The sequence below is a fragment of the Penicillium roqueforti genome, assembly GCF_015533775.1.
Source record: "Penicillium roqueforti strain LCP96 04111 chromosome Unknown scaffold_14, whole genome shotgun sequence".
NCBI classification, from domain to species: Eukaryota; Fungi; Ascomycota; class Eurotiomycetes; order Eurotiales; family Aspergillaceae; genus Penicillium; species Penicillium roqueforti.
In genome coordinates, this window is record NW_024067578.1 from 611,758 (window position 1) to 636,842 (window position 25,085).

The following is a 25,085-nucleotide window of genomic DNA, read 5'->3' on the forward strand; positions in this document are numbered from 1 at the left end:
CGTCGTTCCGCCCGGGTGGGTCCTTCCGCGGGGTTAAGATTAATATTAAACAAGAATGCGAAATACGAAGCCTTTATGACTCCGTGCCCCCAACTTCGTTTCTTCGCCAATCATATCAGCATAACCCCCCTTCTAGCGCCCTTCTAGAATGCCGTGCTAACCGAAAAACTCGCCAAGAATGTCTGAGTGAGTCACCTGGTGAGTCCGTCAGCAAAGCTAGTACATAAAAGGATGGTTTAGCTGGGGCTGAGCAATTGGCTTCATGTCCGCTCCAACACGTCAAGGGTGGTATCTCCTCAATACGATGATTCTGGAATAAAGCTGATGACTCCAAAGATCGGAGACTACTAAGAGGGTTAGAAACTTGGAGCAAAAGTACGTCAAGATAAGCAGTTGTCATGCACCCTACCATTTGGGGTATGTCCTTGGCGCCATGCAATGGATGCTCCTCTCTCACCAACCCCCAAACATCTCCAAGTTCAAAGAAGTATAAAGCAACTAAAGAAACGCTTCAATCTGACAGTCACAATACTTTACAAACGCTGCTGCAACGCCGGTTCCCCCTTCTTCTTCTCCTTTCATAGCTCGCAATAAATCATATCTTGGACACGGATGTATCCGCCCCCAGGGCAAGATATACTTTCCCCCATCATCAATTTTTAGATCCCTAGAAAAAGCCGACCAAATTGCAGTATATGCCCCGAACCTCGGGGCATAAAGAAACGGTCCAAGAACAAAAGGAACAAAAGCCTGACTATGGCGCATGATGTTTGTCTTGATATTCCCTGGGTTCTGCACCAGACTTAATATCCCATCTGCACCAATCTGGTTTGCGAGGGCATCTGCCAAAAACCAGTTTCCGATCTTCGTGTTGAGGTAATTTCGTGATTTCTCCGCGTCTTTCTGCAATAGTTCTGCAAGGTCTATCCCAGTCTCGAGCGCGAATGCATCAACGACAATCGATGCTGTCCAGATAACCCTTACACTAGCGACAGGTGTAGCTCCAGCCGTGTGCCGTAGTATCGGTAAAAGAAGTTGAGTGAAGAGATGTGGCCCGAGACAATTAGTTGCGAATTGCAGATCGTGGCCCTGAGACGAAGTCCCCCGAGGAGGGCTGGAGATGCCAGCGTTGTTGAATAAAACATCCAGGCGAGATTCAGCGGCGACAAATCTCTTCACTGCAGGCTTGATGGATGTCAGGTCATCCAGTGATAGAGGGAGAAAAATTATGTTACCCTCTGGGGGGGTCGGGGTACACAAGCTTTTGATCTTCGCAATCGCTTCCAATGCCTTTTCTTCAGACCGACCGGCAAGATAAACTGTTCCTCCTACGCGATAAAGAATTCTGCATATATGGAAGCCAACTCCAGAGTAGCCTCCTGTTACAATGAACACTTTGCCATCCTGGCTGGGGAGATTGACCTCGGTCAGAGTAGGCGGGGGTGGGAAAATCTGCGACCAGATAATTCCCATACTGTTGAACTGGTGATTGAGTGGCTATATCCATGAAATCTGGGGTAGATGCGAAAGAATCAATAGGAGTGGAGAAGAAGTTCAATTTCCCACCGAACCTCTTGCTCCGATATTCACCGAAGAGATACAGATACCACCTCATATGTACAAAGTCCTATATTAAGAACTTTTTGCCCTAACTTTAGAACAATATCGTGTCTGAAATCCTCGAATCATCCTGCTTATACAAAGAACTCTCGTAATATTCGCACAAGCGAATTCAGACTCAGCCGAAACAGAGGCCACTAACTCCGGTATCTCCGACTTGTGCTCTACAGATTGCACCGCCAAACTCTGACTCGGATACTAGGCAATGTGGCAATTCATAAATCAGGATCTGAAACTGTAGTTCACAAGATAATAGACTTCGGCGTACCCCGGATTATCATTCTCGAATGCAACGACGAGTCACCCAGAACCAACCATTGTAGCTTATTCCAGTCGAGTTGGATTCTTGTGGTATGCTTAATTGCAGGGGTATGGGATCTAAAGACTTGCGCTAGGAATCAGTAGGGAATAGTGACCGATCAAGGTAGGAATTCGTATTCGGGATTGATGACCATCGCTTTGTTGCCGGTTTACCTAAATTATACCTTTTATATGATAGCCCACTACATGCGGTGTGATATATCTTGACGCAACCGCATTATTCGCCGGAATCCCACCGTACATTCCACTTTGTACCCAGGGAATAAAAGCACTCTGGTAATATATTGTAGTCAGCAGTGGGGCTCCGCGAAGGATCACACGTCCGTATAGGCTATTGTACAGCCGTAGATTCTAGTGAGAATAGTATCACGATGTCCCCATATTGAGCTGTGCGGGATTTGTCGGTCTCTCCGTCTCACCTTCATACATGTTATCTGTGGGTTCATTGGTAATATGAATAACCAGCCGTCTACCGCAGTTGCGAACAATTTTGTGTAAGCCCTAAGAGGATGTCATCCTAACCTGATGTGGCAAGAGGACGGCAGAGTGTCCCATGACAGCAACGGCCCCACAAGAGACAGACGTTGTAAGTGCTTTAACATATTAGATATTTTAGTCTAAGAGCAACTGCAACATACCTGTAAACCCGTTAAAGAACATCGGGTCTCCTTGAATGAGACATCCGTCTATTCGAAACCAGACAAGAGTCAAATATCCACCATACACCCCACTTGCACACCGGTTTCGTGACTGTACCATGTTGCATCACTAGGCCGGGGCTAAATAATCACGCGAAAAGGATCATTCCCCACTACTATGTAGTAGTTACATGGATGAGTATTACTTAAATAGGCCATGAAGCCGATCTACCTAGTGGGTATAGATAGAGTAGGAATGGAATATCCGGATGTGTGGACTAGACTTCTAATTCGTTGCCTTTTCCTTGTAGTTTCTTTTGTTCTTTTCGTAATTTAGAGATGATGGGAATATATATCTTCGCCCAGGCAACCCAGTGGCTGCTTCGTACACGAGACTCGGTATTATGGATTTAGGTATTTGCCCCGCTCATTTAATCCCCGTAAGAATTCAACTAAACACTTGCGCCACCGGGATCCATTCTGTCTATTTGATTCCACACAGCGGATGCTCATGTCTAGATTGGAGATATCTCAAGCCCCATTTTGAGTTTGACACGTTGTGATATAGCGGGTGATTTTCTCATGCAAGTCTTTCAAGGGGAACCATGATAACCAGAGTAATGGATTCACTCGAAGCGAGAACACCGTTCTAAGTGATTCTCATGACCCAAAGATGAGGTGATGCGAAGTTGGGATGCAAGCTCGAGGTTTGCCAAAGCCCCGGATTAATGCAACTAAACTACAAACTTTGCCTAGATTAAGAGAGATTAACATTTGGTCCGGCTTGGGTTAGCGTATGCGCTAACAGATAGAGGGAAAGTCAGGAAAAGTCTTCCGTGACCAAAGATAGTCGGTGGTAAAATCATCCAATAGAGAGAACGTATAGCGAGTATGCATAAAGAAAATATCAGAGAAAAAGTGGATATAGAGCACCCGAGACTAGTTGATGGATTTGCATTTCTTCCACGTGGTAAAAGAAAATATCTTTCCAGGTTCAGGTACAGCCACAGGCTACCATGAATAACGCCCGAGATTCCCCAGCAAAAAAAAAAAAAAAGGAAGAATGCTATATGTCCTTCAGTCATGCATGCTGCCATGCTGCAATGTCCGCCGTGGAGATATCCAAGTTTTCAGCCGTGAGCCGTTGGAGTCGTGCCACCTGAGTGGGAGCTAGAGTTTGAGTGTCAGCAAGAGTCCGAAACAGGCGAGCAGGAGGGGCTGAACATTGGCCCTGAAGAGAAAAACGCCATGGCGGGAGAGGGGCAGTCAGAAAAGAAGGGAAAAGAAGGGAAGAGGGACCCGCAACAAAGCAAAAACGACCAAAAGCAAGAAAGAGGATTGACCCACTTGGCCGTTGGGCAGCAGCCGCACCGGCGTGCACATGGATTATTGTCGAATCAACATACTCCTTCGTTACAACACCGTTGTACGAAGCCGCGCTAAGCATTACCCGCAGCCGGAACTTGCCTGGCTGCGAGATAGTGAGCGGGCTGAGTTTTGCATATCCGCTCATTGCGTTATCGGTTCGACTCCGCACACTTGCCGTGAGACTCCCACTCAGTCCGGCGGCAGGTCCGGTGCCAGCCTCGTCACGGAGGGAGGCGCTCACGACAAGGTGCTGCACATTTTGTGCGGGTGTCCCGATTGGGTTGACGGCAATGACTACTGGGATTGTGAAGGGAGAACCGGGCTTGGTGGCTGTTGGGGGAGTAGTCTCGAAGGACAGCGTGAATTCATGGCCGGCCATTTTCGTTTTTGTAGACGGTATAGTGCTTTGGAACAGACGAATTGCGTTGGATGAATCGTTGATGAAAAAAAAAAAAGATTAAAGCTCGAAGATCCGCTTCAATCCGATTGAGAAGTAAGGGGAGATGTCGTGGAACTGTAACTAACCGTGAAGTATAATTCAAGAAGAATTGGATAAAAGAGAGCCAAGAATAATAGGAAGAATGATTGATGATATGGATGAATATGAGAATCAGATGAAGTATAAATAGCCGTACTCAGGACTTCATATACCTCATGGCACTCGCCGAAGATCAGTAACGCACATACTTCGGACCCATAACCTCAATCTTGTGGTAATTCACGATGGGGCCACGGAAATGCCGCCACCATTCAAAAGTACACGATTAGCCTCGGCATGGTCGATGACCAGGTACCTGGGATAGCCAAGGAAAACATTTGTGAGCTCAATAAAAGGTCTGCTCGGCATACTGCAAGATCCTTGCAACAGCACGTTCCGGAACGGAATCGAGTGGGGCGAGTGTGGACTCCATAGAACTTAGTTCAAGTTTGGGCTGATCGATGGGTACGCGTACTAGTGAGATATCAGGTGTGGAGCAGGTCAGAGATCTGTGAGATCGAAGATGTACCGCAGGAGATCTGAAGCTAGTGTCAGGATCGACCCCGGGTTTCCTCACAATAGGGGTTCCACCATGATCTGTGCAATTTAGAGCTTCTGGTTTAGTCCTTTCGCGCATGCGGAAACCTTACAATCTGACAGGGAAACGGCTTGGCATGCACGGCTGACGTTCATGTGCAAGGATACGAGTTGTGAATTGAGATACGGGACCTCGAGATAATGGGCTGGTACCTTGAGGCCTTCTCAATAGTTCCGTGCACGGATCAAGGAGAGGGTTGATGCACAAGTTACAACGTCCCTTCGTCCTTTCGTCCTTATCGTAGCGTCGGTGTCTGGTATCTCGGTTCCTAGCATCTGGTGAATCGTAAGGTGTCATGGCTGGACCTTTGTTAGATGTGGCGCATCACTAGTATGCAAGTATCTCATCGTGGGCAACGTGGTCTCGTGGTCATCGTGGTCGTACACATAAACATAGTAGGTAGGTTATGGAGGTACCTACCTAGTCGGATGAAAGGAGAACATCAGACCGCAATTGCAGGCTTTGTCTAGCCCCTTTAATCAGCAATTCAAGCCACACCCTAACGGTGAACTTGTGGCGGTGGAGTCAAGTGGACATGGTGTTCGCCACTCGGAAACACCGACATATCCAACCTCGAACTCGAACCCCTAAGGCTATTTTGTGCTATCGAATTCTACCATTTTTAAGACCCGTGAGAATTTTCACCTTCTAATAACGTTGTTGCCTAACCGATGTACAACAGAGGTCTGGAATTACAGCCGGGCGAACTGGCAAACTAGCATAGAACACTTGACAAAATGCATAAATCAGCCTCACTGACCCAGCCAAGACTCGGCTTTTGATAGAGATGCCATGTGTATGCCAGGGAACTGGTTTGAGATCTAAGGAAACCCCATAAAAGCTTAAGCCATTTCTCCGTGACCCTATGATATCCTTCAAGAGCTGGGCGATCGTCCCGACGATCTCACCAATAATTTAGATCAATCGACGCCCCGCAGGAGCAGCGGGACAAATACTATACTGGAAAATGAGCTATTCTTGCTTTTAGAGGTCCAATCCTCAGGCAGAAGATTGTGACGCAGGCGCATGCAGAATAAAGTCCGACCCCAAGTGTTGGGGAAGTGAGACACTGAGCAAAATAGACTCATCATCATGTTGGCCCGAAAAAAACATATCCGAACTGGAAAAGGTAAAATATACGAAGATGCAGAAACTGAAGCCCAACAAAAGCAAAATAGGGAGAAACAAAGCCAATAGTTCGCACCGCCACCATATCAGCCGTAAGTGGCTCGAGCGTGGCTGATCTGTGGCTGGAACAGCAAGGAGTGGCGGGATCGGTGTGGCTGTGGATCGGGTTCTTTCCTAATTTGGAAAGTGCATATCAACCGAGCACTTCCTAACTGGAATGGCTGACGATTTCCTAGGTTCTTCCGAGATATATATCGCCGATCCCCGAGATTGGCATGTGAAAGGGAGTCTGATTTGTCTAATTTGGAGCTTTGTTGCGTCACTGATAGAGTATTTTGCCACTCAGAGGTATTTGTCTAGACTTCTATCCGACTTAGACAGACGGTAAAGAAGTGAAAGTGTGAGGCTGAACTTCAATGAACGAGTTATGCATGAATGTGGGTCAAACTACCACCCACATATCTGGACAACCTCTATGTACTATTGTTCTCTATTAATCGGTAGAACCGAAAGTAGTAGGAGCAGGTGCTTGCTAAAAGTACAGGACAAGCCACGTAGGTAAGAAATCCTGACTATTGAGACATTGCCATTTGAACGCTAACCTTCTCCACTTCAGTGGAGAGCAACCACTAGATTGAATTTGCATCCCATGTCAACTTTGAAATATTATTTACCCATAACAGCATACCCTCTTGAGTGGTTTCATCTCAGCTGGGAACCGAGGTTGAGTCATGAGATGATTCCATAACAGCATGAGACAACCCAAATTGATACATCCACACAAATATACAACTGGAGGTCGATGATCTTCTATTCTTCACATAGCATTTGAGAGCTAATAGAACCAGTTAAACATGACTCAGCAGGATCTAAAAACGTTGGATTCTGGCGAAGCTGACTGCATTGGCTTTTGATCCCCGTATCAAAATAGGATGTTCTGTGTTGACGCTTGTTCACAGCCCTTACGACAATGAACTTATGCTGCCTAGGAATAACTGTATGCTTTCCATATATGAAAGTATAGGTGACCCGCTTCCCGAGAATGCAATGAACGGCAATACATATTGGGAGGGATGTATCTAGGGTGGTTCAATCCATGCGTCTGATTTGGCTAGGAATACCGAGGTGAATCAAAGAGTCTAACCATGACGCGGTTTCTCATGTTTAAATAGTAAATATCGACGTTTATATTTTTGTTCTTGATGGATCGTGACTTGAATGAACCGCAAATAGCTCGGTGTAGATAGACATGGAACCTCAAGCATTGTAGAATATGTATTTCACAATTTGCCATTACATTTTCATTACAGGAAGAAAGATCTAAAATAGGAATGGCTATGACGAATATATACAGAACAAATCCAAGTACGATATGGGAGGAAAGTTCCATGCCTTGTTACTTCCTCGTCTCTACAACATCTCTCACTTGCACATTGCGAGAAGACAGTCCCGACGACACTTTGTGCTCTATATCTTTACTGATTCTTGGAGAGTATATCTAGGCCTTCAATAAATGGCGCCACTAGCCACTCGACAAAGTCACTCCCTGAGTCCCGGTATCCCACGTCTTCCCGCACGACCTCCAAACACACCGGTCAAAGTCCATAAGGAAATTGACTCTGTAGTATTCTTTGAGCTATTTGCTGGAACTGTTGGAATATTCATAATCGCTGTCGTGTTTTGGAAGGTTGGGGGGTTCATCAGACGATTCAATCGAAGCAAGGTGTTGAGAGCAGGCAAAAATACAAACACCCGATACGCACGCACATGGTATGGCTGGGTTAAGCGTCCGACACACGAGAGAAACAAAAGGGTAATTCATGACTTCTTCAGTCAGATTTGGAAGTTGATGACGTGGAAATCGGCTCGAGACGACTATACTTGGATTTGGTGGGATCCTGGCGACGTGGAAAAGCAAAAGCACCGTCAAGAACCGAAAAGATTTCGTTGGCTACCAGATTGGCTCAAGAGCTATGATGATTCTCCGACCGCCGATGAAATCTGGAATCCTTGTTCGCGGCCTAAATGCCATGGAGCTTTGAAGGAACGTGTCTCAATGCCCCAGACTGTTCCAGCGCCGGCCTCTGTGCGGCCGCAAGCTCAAGAAGACAAACCGGGACCAACCCTGCCACGGAAATCTTCGTTGGTCAACAATCAACCAATTATCACTCGTTCGATTCTCGAGGAACTCCTCAGGGGCCCGCTGCAGCCAAATGATGGCAGTTCTGATGACCAACCCTTGTTCAATTCTCGCAATAATGCAGCAAAGCCAGCTACCCGTGCACCGATGCCGTTCCATCAGGTCCAATCATTACCATACCGACAGAATAAATCTTACCAGATCCGAGGATCGATACCATGGTCGCGTGGTGAGGGATCTCAGGCTATCTCATGTCAGATCCAATCTGTCATGCAACATGAAGATTTCCAATATGAGCTAGCGGAGCCAAAAGGCTCGATGCACACAAAAGTACCTAAATCACTCCATCGACAAAGGAATCATGGCAGATACTGTGGATGGTCAGCACGACTGCAGATGGAGCCCAAAGATGGAGTATTTGACAACATAAGGGATTCATCTGGCCCTCCCGGGACGCCAAGGTCCGAGTTGTTGGCCAGCTATGTCTCTGACTCCAGCTCTTCTCTTCCTGGTCACCTCAAGAAGCAGCGAAATCGCACCGAAGGACGCCTGCATATCTCGGAAGATAGAACATCGTTCACTTCCAGATTCCTCATAGGAAATCAGGTTCTGTTTGCCAATGAACGGCGTACATATACCAAAACTATCCAATGGAATTCCGCCCCGGCCAGAAGTAATTTTCGAGGAAAAGGGACCAATTCGAAAGCCAGACCAGCATTGTCTGATGAATGGCGATTTATGTGTGACTCAAAACATCAGGGCCTGTCCCGTCGTCAAGGGAAAAGGCCAGACATAGACCTTACTCGATGCTCTGCAGATCGAATCCAGCTCAAAACAGGAAGCGCTGTCGATGAGTTGAGTGATTGGGAGGTCAGGATGATGGAGAGGCTGGATCGAAAACTGTTATGGCTCTTCAATGAATTCACCCCGGGGCAAAAGCCATACCATTTTGCCTTGCTAGCCAACCACTGGCTGAATAGAGAAACATGGTTGGTCTATGATCCCGTATCAAGAGTTTCTACCGATGCACGTCGGATGCGGGGAGACCCACGATTCAACGTTCCTTATCCTCGGCCAGTCTTCAGTCCCAGACCAAAGTACCCTATATCCAGAAGGAAACGCGCACAGTCTCCTCGTATAGACTCCTGGCGGGCCGCAGTGAACAAGCAGCGGAGGGTATCTGGCATACGAGACGCCATTCGCACTATTACACTGTATGATGAATCGGTCGAAGAACCGCCCGATGGTCATGTCGATACAGGCTGCTGGCTTTTGCCAAAGCCACCCCAAGGCTTTGATATGTCCACTGCGCAGAAGAATGCCTGGTATGAAGGAGGCGCAGGCTGGCAAGAGAAGCTCGATGATTGGCAACAAGTCCACCGGGGATATCGTGTTCACAAAGCCCTCCACGAAGGCCGAGTAAATCGGGGCAGGATCAAGGAGGTGGCAGCTCAATTCAACAAGTGCTGTCGTACTGCGTCCGGGAAATTGATCCCAAACTATGATTTTGAGAGAACAAGAGCTCCAAGCTTCCTTGTCTCGTGATTCTTCTCGAACCGCTCACTCTTCACACCAAACCCTTGCATTCATTTTGTTCTGCCCTATCTATAACCCAAGCAAGTTTCGAACTGCACCCTCATTTGAAACGCACTGATCCATCACTTCTGCTGCCATACGGTCACTACCACTATGTCTGTCGCTGCATCTATATCATTAGTATACCCCGGAACCAAACACAAATGAATATCCTTGCCAAAATGCATTTGAATTGAAAGCCTGATCTAAGCGCTGGGGTAATCATGGAACATTGTAAGCCACCATCCTCTTCAGAGTGGCCGCGCTGCAAATTCCAAAAAGCCAAAACTCCGGTTGTCCATATATTGTTTTTCGCTCCGACAAGTCCCCCGCCAGAGTCGAGTTCGGATGTATAGTACATGCGCGGGGTGAAGAAATCCGTTTAGAAACCGGGAGGGTTGACACGTTGGCTGACACGAGTCCACTTGGGCAGCTCTGAAGGTAGAGAAATTGATTAGCCCAGCCGATCCACAAGTAATGAATACCAATTTGGTGTCAACGTGGGGGGAAGGGGGTAAGAATGGCACGAGAACATACTGTGAATGCTCTTCCGGTAGCTCTTCTCCTTCTTATCGAAAAGAGTGTACTTGTCCTTCGGCAGCATTTCCTCCTCACGGGGCATCTCTGCAAACCACCGGGTCACAGCCTTGGAGGTCTGGCCATTGCGCTCAAGTGCGGCGCTGACGGTGTCGACGACCCTGTCCACGGAGCGCAGGCGCTTGCGCTGTCGTGCCTTTTGAGGGGAGGAGAGACGCCACGGGGTCTTCCTATTATTCGGGAAGAATGTTAGCTTTGGTTCCAATGATTGAAGCTGCGGGCTAAGGGCCGGAGACGCACCAGAGCAGACCGCCAAATAGTGCTTGGGTTGATTTGAACATCGTTGGTTAGTGGTGTTGTCAGGGTGTAACCGGGAGAAAATCGTGCCCGGAGTTCGGGAGTGTACTTGGTCCGTGCGCTGAATGTATACAAAATTTACTGATGGAATAGCCCATTTACTCGTTGAGACAGTTGATATAGGAAAAGTTAAAATTCTCGGGACTTGGAAAGTAAGCTTAGTTGTTTATCTTAAATTTCAACCAGTCATATTATCGAAAAATGGTAATGCTGGCCTCTAATGCTTTACTGAATGGTTACCCCAACCAAAATCATGTGATTTCGGGAATCTGTCGATTTCCAGGAACGCGATATTTTTTTAAACTACTAAGTACACTTGAGACAATTACATCTGCTCTTCGGAGAACTTATCACTTTCCAAGCTCCTAGTAGCTTGTGCAAAGCCTCTTCTTGTTCATGGATTGTGTATAACAGTTCAACACCATCCATCATGGACTCGAGCGCAACGGCGGAGTCCCCATCCCTCCCATGGAGGGCTTTATCCAACACAACAATGTGGGGAGTAGCGGGTCTATGTCGCGGCTTCCTTTCTGTTTTCTGTCATGCCGAATGTCACGGGAAGGAAGCATTCACGGAGCTGTTAGATTCTCGACATGACGTTTCGCAACGGAAGCGAGGATTGATTACAGGTATGCCGGAACACAACAATCTTGGAAAGTGCATTAAGCCAGTGCAGTTGCTAATTGATTTATCTGAAAATAGTATCCAATCATATCAGCGTGTACGTCCCTCTACTAGCCTCGGATCGAGATAACCCATACTGCAAATGTGAAGATGGCTGACATTGCGCCGGAATACCAGAATGGATGACCCATTAGTATGGGGCATTTTGCCTCCACGGTTTTGGAATAAGCGGTGGTCTTTTGGAAGCTACGATATTTGTTATCAGACAAGGTATCTACATGTTTACCCGAATGCTTCAATGAATGGTTTTACTGACTGGAGATAAGACCACTGTCACTCTTCTTCACCATGGGCAAGGTTCTGCCTACTCACCGTTCTGCCCATTCCGCATTCGGTGGCTTGACTCAACCCGCTGTCACAGAGGCTATTCGCTTGTTATCGAAGGGTCCCTTCCCCGTTGACCACCACCGCGCTTTACCCGAACTTCAGCACTGGAGCCGGCACAATGTCTGTGTCGATCCATTCTCGGACCTCCCAGTCGCTTACACTACCGATGGCAAGGACTCACACATGGCACCTACCGCATACGCCTGCAACTCAAATTCGTGGGTCCATATCTTCCCCGAAGGCAAGATTCACCAGTCGCCACGAAAGACCATGCGCTATTTCAAGTGGGGAATCGCACGGCTCATCTTAGAGCCGAAAGAGTGTCCGGATGTTGTTCCGATGTGGATTGAAGGCTTCGACGATGTTATGCACGAGAGTCGGGAATTCCCACGATTCCTTCCTCGGCCTGGCAAACATGTCAGCGTTACCTTTGGCTCCAAGGTGGACTCGGATGCTGTATTCGGAGAAGTGAGATCTCGGTGGCAAAAGTTGAAAGAGAAGGTCGAGAAGAAATACCCTGATTCCCGGGATCTGCCCCTAGGGGTGCTGAGTGATGAACTGTTGAACGACAAAGAAGCTGTCGAGCTGCGCAAAGAGGTGACCTTTAAGATCAGGAACCTTGTCTTGGACGTTCGTCGATCTCGCGGACTGCCCGACGAGGACCCGAAGGAGGGCTTGGTGGATACCTGGCTCGAAGAGGGTCCCAAGCGTGAGGGCCATATGAAGGACGATTCTTGGGTTCGGGATATCTGAGCCCGTGTGTATAGATTGTATAACATTGTATAGATTTTATTATGAGCAACAGTGAGTCATTCTGCCAATCTTTGTTTTTGTTTTCTATATTTTTGAGCCGCAAATGTCAGCCCATCAAATGTGGGGGCGATAAGCGATAAAAGCGGGAAAGCTTCCCGGAGACACTTGACTTCGTCAAACCCGCAGCTCGACCACAGATGCCCAAAAAGCACCAGCGGTTTCACGCAAAGCCAGCCAACTTAGCACATCACAGCCTTGCATTATCTGGGTCTCGTCATGATGGCGGGTCTGGGGTACAGGGCTCCGCGTCAGCGACGTCAGTCAACGACTTAATCAGTCACCTCCGACGTACACAGACGCCTAGTGCTTCATCCGATGATCCTCCAAGCTCGCAACGTGCTCGGCGCTCGTTTGTGGCTCCCCGCTCAGTTCATCCGTCTCTTCGGGATGTACTCGAGCTCCCTGCAACCGCGCCACCGCGACCTCGCCCCGGTCCTCGTCGCACGGTATTCGGGGTTCGCCCAACTCGACCAACTGTTGGACCTCCGCCGCCTGCGAGTTGGCTCGCTGGAAATACGGATCCGGCGGGAGATCAAGGATCGCACCATCGGATGCCGGAATCTTCAGAAGAGGAAATACACCGGTTGGCCCGCCTCCCGGGGCCGCTGTTCCCAGACCATCGGAGCCTGGTACATCTGGTGCTGAAAACAATGGCTTTGAACTGGTGTTGGCATCTTGAATATGATGGCCCTTTTCTGGCCCATCTTCCAAATCATATTAAGGAACTGCTGCTGAGTTATGTTGCTGTGTACGCAAGAGGCCCGCCACTGAGAGGGTACATGAAGGGCCTGAAGCCACTCTTTTTGACCCGACATGACCAGGATCAAATTGGCAAGGAGGTCCCAGGGTTTAATGAGTCGGGAGCTATTGACGGGGATTTCAAAATCGTGCGATTGGATCTGGGAAATGCTCTGGGGAACTGGATAACTTTGAAACAGCTCACAAACGAGGTGACCATCTCGCAGGCTCCAGTCGTGGGAGTCTCAGGTCATGAAACAGAGGAGATTATTCCAGCTTCATGGGATGAAGATGTTTATAACGGCCGAGAGGAAGCTATGGATGATCGTCTTTCAACTCCGTCCATTCCCAAGGCCATTTCCCAGACTCTACGCTTCCCCCAACTCCGCGCCTTATCTCTAGCACACCCGACACCTAGTGCTGCAAGCTGGACTGCTCTTCTCAATCTATTAGCACATTTGCCAACCCTGACTCATCTCTCGCTTGCCCATTGGCCTATACCGTGCCGAAATCCAAGCGCTGCCACTACTCGGATTCGCAGCTCAGTGGCCCGCTTCTTGGCCCCAGACGCCCTTGACAACAATTGGGCCGAAGCTGCGAGTATTCTCCGTCAGCTATCCCGTTCGACGTACTGCCTGAAATGGTTGGACCTTGAGGGCTGCGGCGAATGGCTACCAGCTTTAAAATGGGTTGGGAAAGACCCGGATGGGTTCCCACAGAGCCCTGATACCGTTGGCCCAGAGTGGAACAGATCTTGGAGAGATGTCGAATGGCTTGGCATCGGCCCCGGCTTTCTGGATTTGACGGAGTCCCACGACTCGTCTCATGTGCCGTCTCATGAAGTCTCCACGCTGCAAACAGGCTTGCCGAACTCTTCTATCCATGCATATCACCTTCAAAATGCGCGTGATGTGCTAAAGCACATTCGGCAGATAAGGAGGGGGAAGAAATGGCTCGAAATCGAGCTCGGTTCAGGGTTGAAAGACGTTGAACCTGAAACAATCAGATCGCTGGATGGGCAGGAATTATTGGTTTATTTATAAAAGTCTACTGTATGCACAATGATCTATGTACAATGTATATCACTGAAGCGAAAAAGAAAGCATCCTACGCATGCAATCAGGAGCGCAAATTGAGACTATTTTATTTATGTCTGACTATACAATGGTATCCGGACAAAACGCCCGCAGATTTTAAAACTATGCAACTATTTTTTGGAACGATTAAACGTCTTCAGGGGATCAACCTTCCCACCAGCCTTCCCACGCGCACGATTGCGATCTCTTGCCTTGCGGATGCGATTCTGCTTCGTCTTTGAGAACCCAACGAATCCAACATCCTTCGAGAGACCCTTGCGTCCCTTAGCAGGCATTAGGTAATCAGGCACATGCTTGAGATGCGCCTGGACACGCGCAGGGCGCAGCTCGCCGTCGTGGCGTAGCTGCCGCAATTCTTCGGGGTTTTCCTCGAAATGGCGCTTGAGCTTTTCGCTCTTGATCAGTTCCTGGCGGATTTCACGTCCTCGTGCTTCTTGCACTGCAAGTCTGGTCACGGAACGCAGGGCATCTGTCATACGGTAGCGGAAGGCATCGACTTGCGACATCTCGAAGTGGTAGGGCTTGACTTCGTGGCCGAGCTTGGCTTGCCGCTTGATGATCTTGGCGAGCAGGGCTTCGTCATGCTTTGTGCTGGGGATTGAGGTGGGGCGGTGCTTGCCGTATTGCTCGGTGGGGATAACGAAGGAGAGAGCCATTCCTGCTTTGCCGGCGCGGCCGGTACGTCCGATGCGGTGGGTGTAGGATTTGGAGCTGGTGGGGAGGTCGAAGTTGAGAACGCAGGCGACATTTTGGAAATCGATGCCGCGAGCAATGCTGTAGTCCTTTTCCTTGCTAGTCATCTTGCGGCGCTTCTTGGATTCCGGCTTCTTTTCCTTTCCACTTTCATCAACTGCCTCTTCATCTTCGCTGCTTCCCATCTCCTCCTTTGCTTCCTCTTCGGTTTCCTCCTTAGCTTCGCGCGACTTCTTCGACTTGGGCACTCCCAATACTGCTTGCTCGTCGGCTGCGACAATGATGTCGTATACGCCCTTATTGAATTCTTCGACAACGTGGATTCGCGAATTAATGGGAAGTTCTGAGTTCAGGACACAGCTCTTGAGACCGAACTGTTCAAGGAAGAGCTTCACACGGTAGCATCGGTCCACATCGGCTACGAAAATGATGACCTTTCCTTTGATCAGCTGCAGTTTGAAAATGACATACGTGAGAAGGAATTTCTCGTCTTCCGCGCATCTGTGGAGTTGAGTTAGCAACTGCTATAATAACGGCAGTAGGATATTGTCTTACCGGACAACAAACTGGCTGACACCAGCACCCTTCTCTTCCTTCTCCTCTAGCTTGAGAATCACAGGGTTCCGACAGTACAAATCTTTCAATGTATCTACCTCCGAAGTGAGAGTAGCACTCATCAAAAATGTCTGCGCGCCTCGCGGGATGGCCTTGGCGAGAGCATTGATTTCCTCGTCATATCCGTATGACAAAACCAAGTCTGCCTCATCGATGACCAAATGAGTGACTTTATCGAGCGACAAAGCGGAGTTGTTGACATTGCTGTAAACCCGGGTAGGTGTCGACACAACGATATCCGGGAAATCGGCCAGCATCGAGCGCTGAACTTCATCCGAAACCTTCTGTGTTAAGTTGACTGACCGGATGTCCTTTCCGCAGAAACAAGCGAAAGATGTGATCACTTTCTGGACCTGTTCTGCAAGCTCGCGAGTGGGGACAAGAATAAGAGCGGTTGTGGCTTTTGAGGAGGGATCGGCCTATTTGTACAGTGTTAGATTGAATTCCATACCAAGTACATATATATAGAAGGGGGAAGAGGAAACGAACAGTCTTCTGCTGGAGGATGGCTTGCAGGATTGGAAGGACATAGGCGGCGGTCTTGCCAGAGCCAGTTTTCGCACGGGCTATTTCTGTCAGCTCTGCTTTTTGATTCATCGATTCAAGAGGCTCGTCTCACCAAGAATATCTTTTCCTTCCAGAGCAAGCGGAATCGCCTTGGACTGTACAAGAGTGGGTTTGGTGAACTTTTCCTTGATCAGAGCCTGGCGCAATCGAGGATCGAGGTTGAGGGCTTCAAAGTCCAATTCCTGATCCTCCACCCCAGCAGCCTCCGGGGATGGAACATCATTTGCGTCTAACTTGCGTTTCATCGCCATTGTGTTAGATATTTCCTTGATCGAATCTGCAGAAGTTGAAACTTTTTTTGGAAATCTTGTCGGGCGGTGAGTTTATTGCGGGCGGTGAATTGGAAGATTTTATGTATGACATAATCTTGCTGCCTCAGGCGGAGCTCCGTGGAACAACTATAAATGATCGAGGAGAATCTCTGAGTCTTGGAGGCTTTGCTAATCTAAAGGATGCATGATAAGTCCGGTACATATCCGCACTGTAATCTTATTTGGGGATATGTAGACAGGTGTTTTTTTGTGACATATCCTACCCCCAGCCGAAAATATATCTCGGTAGTTGATATAGATCGATTTAAGCCTAAACACCAATCTTTCATGAATGGCCAGAACAGAGTGGAAAGTCCTTGACTAGTGAGCATAAAGGGCCTCCCAGGTAGACATATTCCAAGCTGTGATACAGACATCTCCCGACTCTATATTCTCATGTTGTTCTAAACCGTTGACTTATTGCAAGCAAAGCCCATCTTCAAGATCAAATACAGATGTCATCAAATTCGAAGAACCATTCATGATAAAACTCGCTATTCAAAATCAAATAACCGCAGACGTTAGATATAATTCCCGTATCGCTCCCCTGAACAAAACAAATACAAATAATAATAACAAACAGGAAGTCTGGATGTTGAATTGTCGACATGCATCGCCCCACAGGCAATGTAGACCGACATAGAAGCATCTTTCCTGTGGATAAATTCTATGCTCGCGCTCTATTCCTAGTTGATAAACTCACCCTGAGCGTATTCTAGGAATCTCGCCCGAGATGCTTCCGTGATCTTGCCCACGGGAAGAACTTTCACATTGTGCTCGACGGTATAAACTTTGCCAAAGTTCACTCGGGACATACAATCTAGCTTCTGATCAGGCCTGGCAGGATCAACCTCGAGTGGCTCTTTGGCCATCCGGGGTTCGAATTTCACAGTTCGAGGTCTATCGCCTCGCATGTGAATGACGGCATGTTTGCTGCGGTCAACCCCGGCTTTCGCCACGCCTTGGCCACTATAGGTAGTGATGGGTCTAAAATGATGGATTAGTATGATACAAATGCAGCTGACACTGGATGCAAATCTTTCCACGTACACACACCAGCAGCAGCCCTTCTGCTCTTTGACCACTACCATGCGTCGGATGCTACTGTATATGGGTTCTTGATACTTGCCCCGTGTGAATGGGCTTGACGATGAGGGAAGCTTCTCGCTGACGATAGTTCCATGCCAGCCTGCATTCTCATGCCAGAGCATCGAAAAGACCTGTATGATCGCAATCAATTATCAGCAGGGCCTTCAACTGACATGCATGTGAGGTGAACAAACCCTGCCAACTCGGAAAAATCTCCGAGGATCGCTCTGCCTCTTGTAGCCTGATGCGTGTGAATCATCGTCAGTTTCTTTTTCCGGATATGCATAAAGCGGGCCTAGGCTGTTGCTTACGAGGATCAAGTGTGTCATGTTCGCTGCTACTGCCGGGGATCACGTATGCAGGTTCCGAGGACTTTTGCTATGTCAAAATTAGCCAATCAGTCCAAACAGGAAGGAAAACTAACTACTTACCACCTTTCTGTCATGCCTTTTTCGTTGGACATCCCCGGGAATGGAATCATTGCAGTGACTATGACTGCTGGCCTCATAGGGCAGCACCATATGCGAGGCTGGATGATCCCCGAGACTCAATCCCTGCAGATCCTCGATATGGATTTCGGGAATGGATACATCACTTCTTGACGAGCTAGTGACATCGCTACGGTCGGATATGCTTGCAGACCCTGTTCTGCGACCGGTTGTGTCTCTGGCTACCTTGTACTGCATTCCCGGGCTCCATTCTGGCGGACTGCTTGCCTTGCCATCTGTCACTGTGCCTGCACCTGGGTATATACCATTATCCACTTGGTGATTGATAAGCTGCTGGTATCCGGTCGGTGGAGTCCGGGGATTGAAATGATCGTTGGTATATGCTTGGCCGTAATCGAGCGGGTCCTGCTGATGTACACGATTTAGGCGACTTGCATGAGGGTCTAGCCCGGGGTGGAATGGGAGCTGATGTCCGTATGCATCTTTGAGTGTGGGAAACGCGGACTCGGAGGTGCTTCGTTGGCATAGCGCGACGCTTTTATTAAACGGATTACTTCCCCGGACTTCTCACACAAGAAGAATGGAAGACTAACCTTGAATCTTGACCCGCTATGGCAGGAGTTAACTCGCCACCCATGCAGTCCCATTCGTAGAGAAACTCTCCTTTTGTTACGGTCAGTTACTGCAATCGGTCTTCATGCAGCCAGTGATGCACACCAGAATGGTTGTAGATGGGCCGAACCCATCGGTTGCTCTCATGATGAAGTACCCAGTTCGAAGCCATGACTTTTACATACAAGAGGAAGAAATTAGAAATCGAGGAAGATCAGGCAGATAAATATAAAAGCCTTGGGGTTTCTATATCGCTCATCTACTACACCCCTCCAGTACCAGTACCATGCGGCTCGGACCGTTTACATCACCAATATCTTAAGAGAGATAGTATATGCATGGCGCGTATGATATGGATCAAGTTGGTTTGTTCTCAAGCGCTGACTCGCGAGAGAGGCTTTGGCAAGCAGCACATGATCGCTGAGTGGAAGTAGAATCCAATGAGAGACCTGTCAATGAGGGGCTTAACTTATTGTGGCTGATATACCTCTAATGCTTTGGCTCACAATTTACCATTGCATTCAGGGTAGCCAATAATACATTGAAGCGCAGGCGCTAATGCAATGCAGGTGGATTACGGAGTAAGGGTCATTGGAGGTTTCGATTTGGACATCAAAGCGTCAGTAACTGCGCCTTTTACAACCCCCAGATGTGGTGTAGCTTCGAGGACAAAGCTCTCCTATTCTCTTCTCTTGAGAAATTATCGGGTTTATCAATAGCATTCTTTCCTCCAGGGCTGTTCAACCTTGCTTAGCAATATTCGAATGTGTTGGTCTATAATCTCCGTTGTGGAATATGACGGGGGTACTCCTTACTGTGAAACCATTAGCAATGGCATCTTGGCCAGGCATCGTATGGAATCGTTTATCCCAGGTGACTTGACCTATATCAATATGTACTATGATCGAGGCTCATCACGGTCTCACTATGTAGCCGCCGTCCACGGCAGATGGTTATGCCAGAACTAGAAGTGAAGTCTGCCTTCCGAGTATCTTATTCGCTCTAACTGGACGGTTGGAGGGGTCCTCGAGCATCGAGATCTACAGCATCGGAAACCCTGCAACGGTTATCGCCACTTCCTCAGGTGTTCTTTCTCCAAAAGCAACATCCACAGCGCTAATAGGCACCTTTCTGGACTATACATACAAGACCGACGAAGCCACCAAAAGCGAGTCATGGATAGAACGAATATGATGCTTTGACCGAGTCATCCGTGCCATCCTTCCTGATTTAGTACCCTCCCGGAAATACATAACCAACCAACTGGTATGGAGTACCTGCGCCGCCCCCTGAATCAACCCGTGACACTGCCAACGTGGCAAAGACTATCAGGAAAGTACCTGTCAGTTAAGCGCTATCTGATCCGAAAAATGCGGGAAATGCGGCTTATGCCTCGACAGGAACGTGATGAAGAAAATGATATGCAGGTGTACTACGGACCATGCTGAATATCATAACTGCCGAAAACGTAAATCACACCATCGACAATCTCAGCGTCTTATTTCATTTTTGAAAATGAGTGTCATAGACAGGACGCATAACTAGCGCAGGTAGAGTACAATCACAACAGACGTTCAGAAATATTACAGACCATATCCAAGTATTAAATTGACCAGGTGGCGCAGCTGCAACCTATTACCCCGGACACCGAATCTTCGCCGGCGGACTACACCTCTGACTATGAACCCATATGTCGCCTCAGTGGCTGATTACCTCCCTAGTTGGTGAGGCATTCTTGTAGCCTGGAGAGAGTCTTCCCATTCCAATAATAACTTCTAAATCGAAAATAGGTGAACACTGCCAATGAGCCTCACCACTACCTAGCCCAACCCAAAAACAAAACCCTCAAGCTCAGCATAAGCCCTCCCGAGATCATCATTAACAATAATCCTCTGAAAAACACCCGCAGTCTCCGCAAACTCAAGCTCCCTCCTCGCGCGATCAAGTCTAGCCCGAATATCCCTCTCACTCTCCGTCCCCCGGCCCCTAAGCCTCTCCTCCAGCACACCAAGATCCCGCGGTTTAACAAAAACATAGCGGGCATCAAACCCGCTTGTTTTCACCTGCTGCACGCCAGTCATCTCGATATCAAGAATCGGAATGAGACCTTTGTCGAGTATTTCCGCGAGTGCTGCTTTACTCGTGCCGTAGAAGGCACCGGTGTACATGGCGTCTTCTATTAGATCCCCGTTGTGCTTGAGAGTGTTGTATGTCTCGACCGAGACGAAGTGGTAGGATATACCGTCTTTTTCACCGGGGCGTGGTTGCCGCGTTGTGTGGGAGACTGTTAGTTCGAATGTATGGGGGTGTGTGTCGATGAGCTTTTGGATCAGGGTTCCTTTGCCTGCGCCTGAGGGACCGGAGATGATAAGTGGTCGGCGGTCTTGGGGTGCTGTTGTGGGGATTAGGATGTTGTGGATTTGGGAGGTTGATGACGTACAGGAAGCCATGTCGTCAACAACGAGGGGTTTTTGGCTTGACGATAATTTGGGACGGGTGGTAGTTGAATATGCACAAGAAACGATGTATGTGTGTATCCCAACCTCAGGTTGTGGTTTAAAGGAAGTACATGGTGCAGAGCTAAAGTGTATGTCGGACAACTCGGAAGCGACCGTTTAAACATGCCTAGGTGGCTAGCAACAAATGAAATATCTACACCTACTACAGTGCAGACATATTATCCATTTGCATCGTGATTCTCTTCATTATGTACATGACCAAAGCAATTTCCCATATCCATATCCATAAGTCGATCGGCATTTGCCGTAAAAAGCACGCTATTTCCATAACCCAATAATTGTTGAACGTTCAAAATCAAATCCCATACATCAAGTAGGGTATCTCGTACATCAAACCCTAGCCCGATCTGCAGTCGTAATTCATGAGTACTGTGTCTCGCCCTCACTATCACTCAGACTGTCACGACGACGGCTCCGTCCATCGCGGCGGTATCCCTTCGTCAAACCAGGAATTGGATGCTTGTAGCTCTTGGTACCTGAATCCTCGGTGTCCACGTTGGAGTATTGATATTCGGAACGGGATCCTGCAGATGAGAAATCCAGGGGCTCGGTGAAGTGACCGTGGGGCACAGAGCGGCGCTCACGGTGCTTGCGAGGGCTGCTAGTACGAGATGAAGGTGCGGAAGGTGGGGCGGGTAGGGCAAGCTCACTGCGTCGTTCGCGACGGCGGTTGTGGCGGCGGGTTGATGGGTCGCGGATACGAGGCTGATCGGTAACTTGGCTGATAACATCCTCACTGCCTTGGGTGAACGAGAAGCCGGAGGGATCACGGTGCTGACGTCGTGGCTGCTCGTAAGCGAAGTCATGAGCATGGCTCATTTCGCTCTGTTGGTAGTGGGTAGGCGGGGCGGAGGTGTCGTAGTCGCTGCCATTGTAGGTTCCGTCGGCTTCGCGGTTCATGCCACCAATGCGAGCGGGCTTTTCTGCTCGGTAGGCGCGTACGTCGGCATCATCTGCACCTTCCCACTGCTCGTGCTTGTTGCGCCGGAGAAGTTTCTCTTTAGCGGTCTCTCTGAACTTCTTGCGCCGTGACTTCTCCTCCGTGACAGTTGTCGCTGTGTCGTCGTATGATCCTTCTGTAAACGAGTATCCGTCGTCGGTGTAGCCCTTGCCGACAACACTTCCGCCACCAAGATTGGTACTCGCTGTGGCATTACTGAGAGTCTTTCCGTCGGGTCCCTTTCGTCGTAGAACGGTGGACTTGTAGTCATCCCAGTCGCCCTTGCGCCAGACAAATCCGCCGTTCTTAGCCCAGAAGAAGAACCAGATTCCTCCTATGACAAATGCTAGTCCGATAAGGGCAAACAAGGCCATCAGGCCTTGCATCTTGATGCTGTGCGGGTCGACCGTGCCTGCGCCATATTTTGGCGTGGAATCCGAGTCGTCTGAGTCTCGTGGGAGGAGCTTATGGGGATTAGGGTCGACCGAAGATAAGGTATTAGCAATGTTCTCGCTGCTGACATCCCGGACATAGAGTCCGTCAACGGTTCCTCCTGGAATGTCGGCGGAGGGTCCGGTCGGCCAAAATGGAGGCATGGTGGAGTATTAGAGTGGCCAAGAGCACCCGGCTCAAGACTGGACTCACTATCGGATCGTTAGTACTTTGGCATCCTTGGGATTGAATTATGAGGTACATGAACATACATTGAGGCAAGTGATCAACACCAGATGTAGGTAGAGATCTCTGACACCTGGAATGTGGGTATAGAATGCGGGTGCAGAATGTGGGCAAAAGCGAAGCACAGTGTCTAGATCGTAGGATGTTAAGATAAGAAGATTGGGAAATATCAACCCATATGTATGATTCAGCTTGACTTTCGGCATGAAATTGAGGAGGTTGGAGAGAAGAGGCTGGGACTGGTGTTTACAATGGTTGTCACGGGCAACCTGATTACATCATCCCCCACACTGACTGGCGTCCAGGGGTCCGTGTACGGGTAGAGTTGGGCCACCCGTGGGTCGATCTATAAAAAGAGTCGATCGCAATTGACTTCTATTTAAATCTGAAACATGCCCTTTGCTAGAAAACGGATTTAATAATGGATCAATTATATCAAGTCGACAAATGCCACCCGCTGGAATCCTCCGAAAGAGACATACACAGTCGAAAGCTGTGATCACGCCCAGACAGCTTGCGGGGTATCAAAACCAACTAAGAAGCAAACGCAGGAAAATATATCAAGACCGATGGACGATAGAACACGGAAGATCAGCAACACCGCAGAAATCAACCGAATGAATACAAAGCCCAAGAACAGAACTACGAGGCTCCCAGCGGGACCAAATACCAAATACCAAGACACATAAAATCATAGATATGGCCAAAGAAAAAGATGACCTGTTGAGACATGACAAGTAAACAGACATGGGTATAATCTCTCTCCGCCACTCGGAGTCGCGAACAAGGTAACCAGGAGAAAGACACGGGCCCAACAAGAAAGGCTATACAAGAAACGCTGACAAAAAGAAGACATCGGAAAGTAAAGCACATCAGACTTGTCATTGCAGGTCATCAGAATCGTACAATCATATCGCCATAATAAACACATCATCATGGGGTTTGTGCCCGACCATTTTGCCCAAGCACACAAATAAAGAAAGCAAATCGAGCCAGCAGTTGCAAATGGAATCACACAAAAGTCCTCCCATTTTAGCGAGACCATTGGGCAACAGAGAACTCTGGACCTCATGACAAAGTCCAGCCTGTTCCCCAAGTTGCCCAACAGAGCCTCGCGTTAGGTAATCCCCGTTGTTTTTTTGTTGCACAAGCACCCGATCCCAAAGAAGAAGAGAAAAAAAAAAAAACGCAAAGCAATCGAAACTTTTGAAAAATGAACAAGGCCAGCCACATGGTTATGTAGACACAAGATGGAATCACAACAAAAAATAATATCTGACCATGAAAGAAGAAAAGAAACACAGAAAATGACACATCTAACAGGGGTAAAAAATCAATGGTAGCGAGTAGTCCCGTAGGTCGACTGGCTGTCTCGACGACTAGGTCGTTCCGACCGTCTATCATCCCGCGGACGCCTCACCACATCTTCAAGTTCCCGACGGCTGGAGCTACCCGCATAATCAGAGCTGGTACCGTTCACACGCTGCTTGGATGGCCGCGGGCCACCGATGTTCAATCGGACAGCCCCAGTCTCCCCAGCACGAATGTTAATAGATTTGCCAGCGACTGCTTCAGGTGCAAATCCAATTTGGAATCCGTTCAACGTGAGGGTCATGTTCTTGTCATCCTCCTTCTGTGAGGCCGTGGCACTGCCGCGGCTGCCGCTCGACCGACTGTTCTGGCTGCCGCTCTCGCTCCCGTTGCGGTGAGACGCTTTGGTAGGGAGCAAGGACTCCGCGGAGAGAGGTAATGCGGGCGCTGAGGTTCGGCCGGATCGGGCTGCCTGATAGTTCTCGGCTTCACGCTCGCGATCTTCGAGATCACCGGCGGCGCTGGATGGGGCATCGTAGTAGTACTCGGTTGGCTTCCGTCGCCGAGAGCTGGCCACGGCCACCTGAGCAGACCGTCGATCATCCTGGTAGGACACGGATCGTCGGTGATCTCGTAGGCTACGGGCTCTCTCTGGCAACGGGGCGTCCCTTGAAACTCGACGACGGGCGCGGTCTTGAACCACCGGCAAGGCAGCTGCAAGTTCCGACATGTCCAAATCTCTGTCGATGCCTCGCTCTCTGTCGATGCCTCGCTCTCTGTCGATGCCTCGCTCTCTGTCGATGCCTCGCTCTCTGTCGATGCCTCGCTCTCTGTCGATGCCTCGCTCTCTGTCGATGCCTCGCTCTCTGTCGATGCCTCGCT

The 25,085-nt window shown here is 48.8% G+C and overlaps 9 protein-coding genes across 9 annotated transcripts; 3 read left to right on the forward strand and 6 right to left on the reverse strand.

Annotated features, from left to right (window-relative positions):
• Nucleotides 1-3,660: 3,660 nt before the first annotated feature.
• LCP9604111_5848 (uncharacterized protein) lies at nucleotides 3,661-4,326 on the reverse strand (the record flags this gene model as incomplete). The annotated part of the gene is made up of 2 exons (XM_039073703.1): nucleotides 3,661-3,749; nucleotides 3,927-4,326. The coding sequence occupies 2 exons, from the start codon at nucleotides 4,324-4,326 to the stop codon at nucleotides 3,661-3,663; spliced, it is 489 nt and encodes a 162-aa protein (XP_038928359.1).
• Nucleotides 4,327-7,664: 3,338 nt separating this feature from the next.
• On the forward strand, nucleotides 7,665-9,836 carry LCP9604111_5849 (uncharacterized protein; the record flags this gene model as incomplete). The annotated part of the gene is made up of 1 exon (XM_039073704.1): nucleotides 7,665-9,836. One exon carries the CDS (start codon nucleotides 7,665-7,667, stop codon nucleotides 9,834-9,836), a length of 2,172 nt encoding a protein of 723 aa, XP_038928360.1.
• A 412-nt stretch (nucleotides 9,837-10,248) lies between these two features.
• On the reverse strand, nucleotides 10,249-10,744 carry LCP9604111_5850 (mitochondrial 54S ribosomal protein mL60; the record flags this gene model as incomplete). Its single annotated transcript, XM_039073706.1, has 3 exons — nucleotides 10,249-10,301; nucleotides 10,404-10,633; nucleotides 10,704-10,744. 3 exons carry the CDS (start codon nucleotides 10,742-10,744, stop codon nucleotides 10,249-10,251), a joined length of 324 nt encoding a protein of 107 aa, XP_038928361.1.
• Nucleotides 10,745-11,190: 446 nt separating this feature from the next.
• LCP9604111_5851 (tafazzin) lies at nucleotides 11,191-12,524 on the forward strand (the record flags this gene model as incomplete). The annotated part of the gene is made up of 4 exons (XM_039073707.1): nucleotides 11,191-11,389; nucleotides 11,463-11,481; nucleotides 11,562-11,654; nucleotides 11,711-12,524. 4 exons carry the CDS (start codon nucleotides 11,191-11,193, stop codon nucleotides 12,522-12,524), a joined length of 1,125 nt encoding a protein of 374 aa, XP_038928362.1.
• Nucleotides 12,525-12,721: 197 nt separating this feature from the next.
• LCP9604111_5852 (uncharacterized protein) lies at nucleotides 12,722-14,365 on the forward strand (the record flags this gene model as incomplete). The annotated part of the gene is made up of 1 exon (XM_039073708.1): nucleotides 12,722-14,365. One exon carries the CDS (start codon nucleotides 12,722-12,724, stop codon nucleotides 14,363-14,365), a length of 1,644 nt encoding a protein of 547 aa, XP_038928363.1.
• Nucleotides 14,366-14,529: 164 nt separating this feature from the next.
• dbp9 (ATP-dependent DNA/RNA helicase) lies at nucleotides 14,530-16,545 on the reverse strand (the record flags this gene model as incomplete). Its single annotated transcript, XM_039073709.1, has 4 exons — nucleotides 14,530-15,613; nucleotides 15,668-16,146; nucleotides 16,217-16,293; nucleotides 16,347-16,545. 4 exons carry the CDS (start codon nucleotides 16,543-16,545, stop codon nucleotides 14,530-14,532), a joined length of 1,839 nt encoding a protein of 612 aa, XP_038928364.1.
• A 746-nt stretch (nucleotides 16,546-17,291) lies between these two features.
• LCP9604111_5854 (uncharacterized protein) lies at nucleotides 17,292-21,205 on the reverse strand (the record flags this gene model as incomplete). Its single annotated transcript, XM_039073710.1, has 9 exons — nucleotides 17,292-17,592; nucleotides 17,656-17,825; nucleotides 17,889-17,935; nucleotides 18,006-18,072; nucleotides 18,126-18,678; nucleotides 18,737-18,806; nucleotides 19,763-19,795; nucleotides 20,764-21,147; nucleotides 21,196-21,205. 9 exons carry the CDS (start codon nucleotides 21,203-21,205, stop codon nucleotides 17,292-17,294), a joined length of 1,635 nt encoding a protein of 544 aa, XP_038928365.1.
• A 429-nt stretch (nucleotides 21,206-21,634) lies between these two features.
• Nucleotides 21,635-22,810, reverse strand: LCP9604111_5855 (uncharacterized protein; the record flags this gene model as incomplete). The annotated part of the gene is made up of 1 exon (XM_039073711.1): nucleotides 21,635-22,810. One exon carries the CDS (start codon nucleotides 22,808-22,810, stop codon nucleotides 21,635-21,637), a length of 1,176 nt encoding a protein of 391 aa, XP_038928366.1.
• A 1,415-nt stretch (nucleotides 22,811-24,225) lies between these two features.
• LCP9604111_5856 (uncharacterized protein) lies at nucleotides 24,226-24,933 on the reverse strand (the record flags this gene model as incomplete). The annotated part of the gene is made up of 1 exon (XM_039073712.1): nucleotides 24,226-24,933. The coding sequence occupies one exon, from the start codon at nucleotides 24,931-24,933 to the stop codon at nucleotides 24,226-24,228; it is 708 nt and encodes a 235-aa protein (XP_038928367.1).
• Nucleotides 24,934-25,085: the final 152 nt, after the last annotated feature.